This window comes from Haliaeetus leucocephalus, unplaced genomic scaffold, assembly GCF_000737465.1.
Source record: "Haliaeetus leucocephalus isolate CR32 unplaced genomic scaffold, Haliaeetus_leucocephalus-4.0 Scaffold228, whole genome shotgun sequence".
Lineage (NCBI taxonomy): Eukaryota > Metazoa > Chordata > Aves > Accipitriformes > Accipitridae > Haliaeetus > Haliaeetus leucocephalus.
Genome location: NW_010972664.1, coordinates 15,573,805 through 15,583,607, shown reverse-complemented (window position 1 = coordinate 15,583,607; position 9,803 = coordinate 15,573,805). Strand labels below are relative to the sequence as shown.

The following is a 9,803-nucleotide window of genomic DNA, read 5'->3' as shown; positions in this document are numbered from 1 at the left end:
AATCGCCCCTGCTGGGACCGCGACCCCCCCCCCCCCCCCCCCCCCCCATGCCTGTCATCTGGGAATCTCCTGTGATGTTTCCTGCTCTAATGTTAGTGACATATGCAGGTTTACAACAATCATTCTGAATGTACTAGGCCAAGCTAAGAGTTACAGCTAGTGGAAGACACTGGGCTTTGAGATGGAGTTCCACCTTTTCAGAAGCAACTGAAATACTGAACATTTTTTATTGGCCCCCAACGTTATTGCATTTAACTGAGGACAAGTGTTCATTGCAGGTCTAACCAAGTACCCTGTGACACTTCCAGAATATCCTTGAGAGCATGATTGTCTGGGTGGGCCTATATGTTATATTTAATTTTTGCTTGGCTGGCAGTGAGAATGCTAAAAGCTGCGTCATTGAGCTCAAACTTTCATTAGTTTTCCTGAAAATACAGCTTCCTTTTTTCCTTTTTATGACATCTCTTGTGCACCAGGAACAGCTTGTGGATTTGTTTGTGCTTAATTGACATGTAATCTGTTCTGTCCTGCCTGTGTTACTTGGCAGACATCCATTAAATTACTTTGTGGTCACATTTGGGTTTTGTTAACTTCAGAATGCAGCAAATAAAAAATAATAATAATTAAAAAAACCCAAACAAAAAACAACAGCAAAACCCCCATCACACAAACAAACAAAAAACCCTCAAACCCAACAAACAAACAAACAAAACCCCTTGGGAATTGCACTCAAAATCAAAACACCCTGACTGGAGTATATATGGAAATAAGCAAAGCAGGGCAAGTGTTATTCAACATGGAGACTGTATGAAAAATTAAAAGAATCTGTGTCATAAAGGAAGAGGAGTCTTGAGAAATCTTGAGAAATCCTCTTTATCTGCCCTACTTAAAGAAATTTTATTTTGTTTTGGCTACTAACTAGAGTAGAGAGCCCACAGTTTTGCATGGGCTCAGTATGACTTCTTAACATAAAAGAGCCAGAGAGATTTGGAAATGCCAGTGAAAGAGTGGGTAGGAAATGGAGTGGGGCTAAGCTATTAATCTGCCTCAGGTCAAGCCATGCGTATCCACAGGGGTAGGAGAACTTGAGCACTTGTTTGGAGATGAGCCTGGAAAGCACTTCAGAAAGGAAGATGGTTTGGAAAGCTTTTCTATTCCAGTCAAGGATCTTCGGTATATTAATTGACTCTGAAGCTTTCCCTTTCTTAACTGAGAAAGGGAATCTCTGTAATATTTTCTTCTGTGAATAGCATACATGGTGTAGTTTACTTTCACACATAAGCTTATAATTCTGCGCTAATATGTGATCCTGTTTGGGCTTGGAAGAGGGCGGTAAACATGAACAAGGATGTTAGAGAAAGCATGGTCCTTCAGGGTGTTGAAGAAGCTCTGGTTTTACATTCACAGAGGTTCCCCCCTGCCCCTTTGAAGATTGATTGAGGAAATATTTGTGGTATGATCTATTCTGCCTAATGGGTCATGACCTGGAGATGCTGGAGTTGAAGTGACGGTGCTTGTCTGGGACCTCAGCTGCATACAAGTGAAGAGCTTTGGCCTTGTGCTTTGCTAAAAAGGCTGTGTAGGTGGGCTGCTTTAGAGACATCGAACTACGTTCTCTGCTCTGTTTTCTGAATGTACCAGTTTGTTGCCTTCGTGTTCTCTGCACCCTTTTCCACTGAAAGATATAGGTATGCCCTTGGAAAGACTTCAGAAAGGCTAGCTAGGCCAAAAGCAACATCTTCTTCATCTCTGACAGAAAGACTGGGTTAAAAACCCTGAAGAAATTTATAGAAGGTTAAAAATAGCGATAGGTCTGTTTTTAAGGCTGCCTTAGGTAGCCATCTCTCTTCTTCATTTGAAAGAATTATTTTTTTCAATGTTCCCCCCCCCCCTCAAAGTACCAACCATTGAAGAACCAACTGAAATACAGAAACTTTCTCTCGAGAGCTTATGCTGAACACAAGAATTAATCAAACACACGTATTCTCCCTCTCTGCCCCTCCTTAGGTAAATGCATAGATATTTTTGCTGAGACATGGTTACCAGCTTGTTGGATGCATCAAAATATATAGCTAATTTTAAAAAATATTTCCATGCAGGATTTTCTGTGTTATGTATATGCATGAGCAAGTGAAAGGAAGAAGTTGAGAAGGTATCAAAAAATAGAAACTTGGCTTAATTAAAGAATGCATATAGACAAGATCTAAAGTAGAACTATGCCTGAGATCCATTCTCATCTTTGCCTGAAATTTACTGGATTAATAAAAGTAATGTGCATTATTACATTTGCATTTTTGCCTGCTGTGATGGAAAATAGAAATAATTACAAATAACTTCAGATGGCCTTCAGGAAAAATTTGTTAAATCCTTGGTGGAAATGTAAAACAGAAGCAAAAGCTTCTATTGTGATACTAATATTTTGTGTATCTGTGGATACCTGTCAATTTACATTTTATAGTTAAAATGTAACAACTTACAATTTCAGGTTTTATAGTTAAGGTGGATATCAAACAGACAAGATTCTGTGTATCCCTCCTACATCCTAGTGTGCTCATTATCCTCTTAGTCTTAAGCTGATCAAAACCAACTTCTTATGTGACAGCCTTCAAAAGCCTCTGCGTTTCCATTGCTTGTTAGGTTTACCTTTCTTCTAAAAAAGTATATGGAATCTCTTGTGTCATTCAAATGATTTTAATATCCTGGCAAATTCAAATAAAATGTAGCGGGGGGGGGAACTACTTAGTATCTACATGTACTATAAGTGATATTTCAATGAAGTAAGAAAGGTTTATAACAAAAAATAAGGCTTTAATGTAAGTGCTGGGAATTTTAGTACATTACTGAGCAGTTAATTATGGAGGAAGTAAACAGAAAACACTAGTATATTGGTAAGTACAGTGATCTTTTAAAAAATTTCAAATAGCATAGTTTCAATTTTTTAGCAATCTTTCAAATCTAAACTAGCCTATGCTCTGGTACCATGTAAGTGATACGTTGCATAATTTTAATCTTTACTTGAAAAACGATTTTGCTTCTCAATGAAATATGTGTATGGATAAGTTCTACTATATATACCTGATAATTAAGTACTCAACTGCTGATTTTGTGCATATTTGAGGTGTAAGTTTAGGTTGGCTGATTAGAAATCTCACAGGTAGCTCTGGAGTCTTAGACTGTGCTATTTTTCAAATTTCCCTCATGCAAACCTGCAAAATTGTGTGATGTCATGAAGAAGATGGTATCTCTGCAGTCATTTGCATAAAAATACAGTTTTGGACGCTGATCTCAAGTCACAGCAGAAGCCCCCTCTCTTAGTCTAGCATTGTATTTAATTATTTTAGTTTTTAAACTCTTGTGTGGATTAGGGGATCTTTGCTTGTGTTTCATTTGGCTCTAGAAGAAGCTGTATGTGGATTTTAAAATCTTAAAAATAATCAAACATTTTTTTTGCCTTAGTTTAGTCCTAGCTTGTGCAAGGCTATTTTACTTGCCCATCAGTTTGTGAATTCATTGCCCCTGGAGCATTCCTTTCTTTTTTTCCATTTCTTTAAATCTGTATGTTACATGGAAACCCACATTTCAGATAATTAGATAAGAAGTGATGTGAGTGTGACCAGATAAATGACTGCAGCTGCTACATGCAATGGACTTCTCTAGAAGGCATGTGCGAGGGTGTATCAGCTTCATGTGCAGTGTAATGTCTCACAGAAACCCTATTTCTTTGCATTATATTGAGCAGCTATTAGACTTCATTGTGCTCGAAGACTAAAATCTTACTACAGTAAGAAAATTAAACATGAGTTACAATTTGCTATTTAATCATACAACCTTCTGTAATTTTTTTCATATTGTAGATATTTATATAATACATTGGTAGCCACAATACTGCCATGAAAAATATTGGGCCTGATTTATATAAAACCCTCTTTGCCAGAGCAGAGTAACCACAGGTTGCCCACCTATTTCTGTAGAAGGGCCATGGTCAGATTAATAGTTTTGTGTCTTCTAGTAAAGTTGCTTCATTTGGTCAGCTTTAGAGCTCTGTAAAGCAGAACCCAGTTCTCGGGATCATTTCCTGACAAAGCATCAGTTATTCATAGTGTTTCACTTAATAGCATGGTTTCAGGTTATCTTTTTTGTCTCCCCAGCACCTGGATGATGACACAGTTTCAGGATCAAATTGGATAACAGAAAACAATGTTCAGCATTCTCTGTCACAGACAACCAAAACTACCAGGAAGCCTTACTGTGGTTATAAGCAGCAGACTTTGTCCAAAAGAGAGCAAGCAGAACAGGAATCGTTGCTTGCTGCAATACAGTGGCCAAAACCCCCTGATGGCAAAATTGCCTTTGCACAAAGCACTGATCCCGCACGTAGTGACTTTGAGATTGTGAAACCCAGTGGGTTCTTCAAGGTGGGTGATCAGTTAGAGGTACTTGTCCGTATGAATGATTTCCAAGGAAAACCCAAGCAGTATGGCGGAGACTATCTACAAGCACGCATTCACTCTCCTCTGCTGAAAGCTGGAGCAACGGGAAGGATTGTAGATTGCCATAATGGCCTTTACAAAGTCTTCTTTACCTTGCTTTGGCCAGGAGAGGTCAAAGTTTCTGTGTCACTTGTCCATCCGAGTGAAGCAATCCAAGTCCTCCTGCGTTTACGAGAAGAAAGGCCAGACAGGGTCTATTTCAAAAGCTCATTCAAGTCTGGGAGGTATTCAGAAACTACTGAGTGCAATGTTTGCTTGCCTGGAGATCTGCCGGTCTGTAACTTCACAGATCTCTACACGGGTGAGCCATGGTTCTGTTATAAGCCTCGAAAACTGTCCTGTGCCAGCCGAATCAGCCATGCCAAGGGAGGATATCAAAAAGGTCTTCTGACACAAGAGGAAAGCCTCTTTTTCCAAAGGTATGCATGTTGTTGGATGTATATATACTCAGTCAAGTAATTTTTTTTTTTTTTTTTTTTTAAAAGGCAAGCTTTAGGTTATTGGTGAAACCTGACATTGCCTTAGACGAGGTGTGTATCTGCAGGAGCGGGCGTTTGATGTGAGTTGTTGAGTATTTTCTTCCCCTCCATTCAGCTGTGCAAGAACACAGTAATCTTACCCTAAAGAAACTTGGAGTGTAGTTCTGTCTCTGTGCTTTGAATTCAACCCTGGTGCACCTGCTAAATTTCACAAGATCATGCTGTCTAAATCTGGTGGTGGTTTGGGGGACTGTTTCCTTACTTTTTGTTTCCACACTTACGCTTGCAATACCAATAACAACGCTTTGAGATGTATTTTTGGCGAAGTCTGAACTACCTGAAAAAGGTCCAGGTTTTGGACTTATTTTTACACAAAATACCAATTGCTTTTATCCTCAGCAAAGGTTGTCTTACATGTACTGCAGTGTGTTCTTTGTTGCTCAGTACGACTTTCAAATCTTAGGAATAAGTTTAAGGTAGTCATGAAGAAAACACCTGGTAGAACAAACTGCTGAGCAATAGCTGTGCAAGTGGAAATGATCTGTGCATGTTATATAAAGTGTCAAACTAAATGAGTTTTACAGTCATCTTTTTCTTCTGCATTCAGCATTTAAAAAAAAATACATCTCTTAGTGCATGGGTAGATGTAATAGAACTGCTTCTGTACATACCCTCAGCTGAAATTAGACAGTTAGCTACTGTGTAGTGTCAGAACTGTAGTTGAAGGCTCCTGCCTTGCTCTCCAAAAAAGGTGCTGAAGGAAAGCGTTTCAGCAGTATGTCTACTTGAGGCTTAAATTGGGAAACACTTCAGAGTAGCAGCTCCAAATAGCTTAATTAGGAAAGTGTGTGTACATGTTTGTAATTGAAGACCAGAAATCAAAAGTAAATATCAGTGGAATTGTTTTTTGGCTATTCCTTATCAAGTTTTTAAGTGGGTCTTTTGACTTTCGGTGCTTCAGGCAGTTCGCCTGTAAAATATGGCTGATGTGATTGGTGATGTTTCCAAATAGGAGTGGGAGGTTTTTTTTTGCTTGTTTTGTTTGTTTTGTTCAGCTCTGAGATCCTTGGCTGAAATGGCTTACAGACTTTCCAAATAATTTATTTCTTAAATGGAGAAAAGCATTAGACATGGATTCTTTTCAAAAGAGCAACAAAAGTCAGAACAAGAGCTTAGTATTAAATCTCTGCATTTGTCACAGCTGTACAGGAGTGATAAGTGTGCAACACAAAATGATCAGAATTCACTGATGTTCACAAACAAGTACTTCTGATGTCTCTTGGTGTTTAGGGGGATGAGCTTTGTTTCTGTATTCAGGAAATTGCTGTCTTACTGGAAGACCGTATTGCTGGACATATCTGAAGTTGGTTGGACGTTGGCTGGTACTACTGTCTCCCCCAGAGGCAGGACGCACCACCGCTAGCCTAGTCTAGAGCTAGAACTGCAGGTGGTGATGGTGGTGCTGGACTGCCGCAGGCTTCGCTACGTACTGCAGAGCAGGCTGTGGGATTACAGGGGCAGAAAGCAGTAACTACCTCAAGAGAGGTATTTGCTGTGGGAAGCACCTATAGAGAGCTGGCAGAGCTGGGAGCTGCTGCTGCAGCATATCCTTTCAGTGGTTTATCTCCTGGCAGTGGTACACGTACCGCAAGTTGGCAACTTTCCATCTTTGCGGTAAATCCCCCAAAGCTTCTTGCAGACCTCTGACAGCTTTATAGCTCTATTTAGGTTTGTGCCAGTAAAAATGTGCACAAGATTTGTGTCCTAGCGCTATGAAATTTTGGATTCTTATTCAGAATAGTGGTAGTGGTCTCAGGAAAATTAATACAGAATGAATTCAGCTATAGCAAGTAGAGCACACTTAAAGTAAAAAATTCTTAGTGTGAGTCCTATGTACTTATTTGAAGTAGATGAAGAAAAAATGAGTTTAATACTACCTGCAAATTTTACAAATATTATTATTATTATTTTTTGTTCAAGTGATGTGAATATCAAAAGGCCGATACTCTCCAGTGGACCTGATTCAGTAATTGTAAAGCCCAAGGCATTTACAGGTAAAGTGAACTTTATAAGATTCTTGTTTGTAATTCATAATTAAACTTATAAAAAGAACAACAGGGATGAGGTAATAATTGATTTGTTTGTTTTCATAGTATGGAATAGAAATTAACTTTTAAATTTGTATTGAGAAGATGAAGGCTTTTGGTTGTTAACTGCAATATAAGTTCAGTACTAATACAAAATTGTTTAAATGGGATACATACGTACATAAATGGGATTTGGGGCAAAAAATAATTTATATAGAACAAAGTCTTGTTTCTTGCCAAAAGTGTCCTTTTTTTCTAGCATTTACTCAGAGATGTAAAATGTCTGTCAGTAACTGCTCACCAAACTCTCAAGTTAATCTAGAAAAACCACCTGTGTGGTGTTTCTTAATTTCTTTCTTTGTTAAGAAGTTTGTCTAACAGATTTTGACAATTTACATTTAAGTATTACTATCATTTGTGTTACCACAGGATGTCAGAACCTACTTGTGGACCAGAACCTAATTTTTCTGTACCCTGTGTAAAAACAGAATGATGAGAGAGTCCGTACTAAGTTAAACTTAGAGGTGTATCTCATTCATATCCATGCGCGTGCTTTTTATGCCTCTAAAAAAACTGCGTAAAATGTGATGCAGAGAATTACTTCTTAATTGAAAGCTTTTCAGTTGTTGTTGGTTTTTTTTTGTTGTTGGTTGGTTTTTTTTAAATAAGGTTGTAGGAGGCTTTAAAGGTAGAGTTCCTGACCTGAGCAATGAAGTCTTAATAGAAAACAGCCCACAGCATTTCTTGCTTTTAGTTTTGCTGTTCACTAAAAAAATAGAGTGCTGCTATTAGGCCAGCAGCACTTTCCCCCCTTTCTTTCTCCAGATCCTTTAGATGACATGTTTTTTTGTTGCTATTTTTATCTTATATATTTCCTCGCAGAAACTGCCGCAAATTTGACATTTGATTATGTCACCCTGCTTTCAGAAGTTACAAAGGATCAAAGCCTGCTTGCGTTTCTTGGGGATTAATGCTGGGTTAGAAAGGGTTGATAGGAGTAGCACAGTATTCCTCAGGGAAATTCATTCTAAGAACAACAGTTTCTGAATAAAGAACTTAATACATTGGTATAATGATTGTGGGTGTATGGATTTGTTAGGATTGATGGCACACTTAAATTAATTCTTCTGTTGTTGGTGGTTTTGCACATACCTTTCTGTTTGGGGGTAAATGTAGATCAAGTTGATTTTTTTAAACTTTATTTTTCTGAAATACAGCCTTTTATTTCTATTCTTGGTTTGTAGCTATTCAGGTTGGAGCTTTTACTCTCTTCTATAACATCCAAAAGTAATGGCTTTCTGAATTCTGGTGCAAGACTAGTATGATACTATACACAGATTTGAAATGCTGGCGTTAGGTTTAGTGTGAGGCACCAAGAAGTTGTTCTGGTACCATTTTTATGTGTATAGGTGTAGTCTAAGAATCAATTAAAAGGTAAAAAATTGAAATGTTTTTACATCAAAACTTAAGAAACAAACGAACTGAAGTTGTGAATTCACATTATGAATTAGTCTTTAACTACATGACCATATGAAGGGTTTTTTCCTTTTCTTTGTAGGATTCCTGTTTCATACATACTGGATGAGTCAACATTACTAGTTGGGGTTTTTTCTCTTCCTTCATTGTCCCTGTTGCCTAATGTAAAGAATCATCCGAAGATAAAACTTTCTAATGGCTTTTTCTGTGGTACTCGTGATTATAGTCTTTGTGTTACACAAACATACTAGTAAGTGTCCCTGTGAGGTCTAAGGAGGTTGGCATCTACTAATGCAAGACACAGAGAATATTGTATAGAAATGGTGAGACCAAAAATGCCTGTTAGGAATGGGTGTTTAAAGATGCTTATGGTCTGATTTTTTTTTTTTGAGTGTTTAGGGTTTGGCTACACCTGTGTTACAATGAAGCATCTACCAGAGGATGCTTCTGGGCCCTGGAATTCCACTGCCTGTACTTTTACACAGTTAGAAGGGTCCCTGGCACGATTTTGGCCATGGCAATGTGTGCTTTCCCAAACAGCTGCAAGTTAGGGCAGGCCAGGGACTGTTCTTAACAGGTAGTCTCTATGCCAAGGTGGGTGAAAGTGTTCAAACAGCTGGACGTGGCTGCTCCACGCAGCTGGTGTTTGTGCCAGGGAACAGCTCCGAGCTTGTTCGGTTTGGGTATGTGTATACACGTGCAGGAAAGGAGGAACCCGTAGTGACCTCACGGGAGTTTGATGTACTAGTATCATACTGGATACGAAGAGAAATACGGCAATGTTTGACTGATGTAGGCGTGAGATGGCAGCTGTTCTTCCTGTCATCGCCGGCCCTTGCTTGCAAGGTATCGACTGACTTCTGCAAGTTGAATAGGCGTCCTGCAGAACAGAGCTGCCCTGGTGTGGTCCAGTCACTCCTCAGGGGGCCGCCTGTCCCCGGCAGTAAAAGGGGAAGGGGCTGGATAGCAGAGGGAGAGTACGAAATCCGTGGAGTTGGAGACCCTCATAGTACATTCGAAGGGCACGCGCGAATTCCTTGGTGATAGCTTTAGTCCTGGCCCTTGCTGGTTTTGGAGTCCTTATGATTCAGAGTGCACCCTTCCAGCACGTGTGGTTGGAGGAGGAGCGGGTGTGTTAGCCCACAGAGGGATATTTTACCGCATGTTATTTAAATTTTCGGAGCGGTACCAGGTCGTCACCTCGGGGCCGGTGCCCTGTGCGGCCGCCGCCGCCCCTGCTCCGCCCGGCTGCCGCTGGAGGGCAGCAGCGC

The 9,803-nt window shown here is 39.5% G+C and overlaps 1 protein-coding gene and 1 long non-coding RNA gene across 2 annotated transcripts in view; one reads left to right on the top strand and one right to left on the bottom strand.

The window, feature by feature from the left end:
- Positions 1 to 927, bottom strand: part of LOC104831634 — a 19,020-nt gene extending 18,093 nt beyond the window's left edge. The window contains exon 1 of the long non-coding RNA XR_774308.1: positions 916 to 927. This is a non-coding gene — a long non-coding RNA (uncharacterized LOC104831634). The remainder of the gene's footprint in view (positions 1 to 915) is intronic.
- NXPE3 (neurexophilin and PC-esterase domain family, member 3) overlaps positions 1 to 9,803 on the top strand; it is a 19,969-nt gene that overhangs the window by 6,968 nt on the left and 3,198 nt on the right. The window contains exons 4-5 of the mRNA XM_010567331.1: positions 4,149 to 4,909; positions 6,950 to 7,023. Of these exons, the coding sequence (XP_010565633.1) occupies positions 4,149 to 4,909; positions 6,950 to 7,023 (835 nt within the window). The remainder of the gene's footprint in view (positions 1 to 4,148; positions 4,910 to 6,949; positions 7,024 to 9,803) is intronic.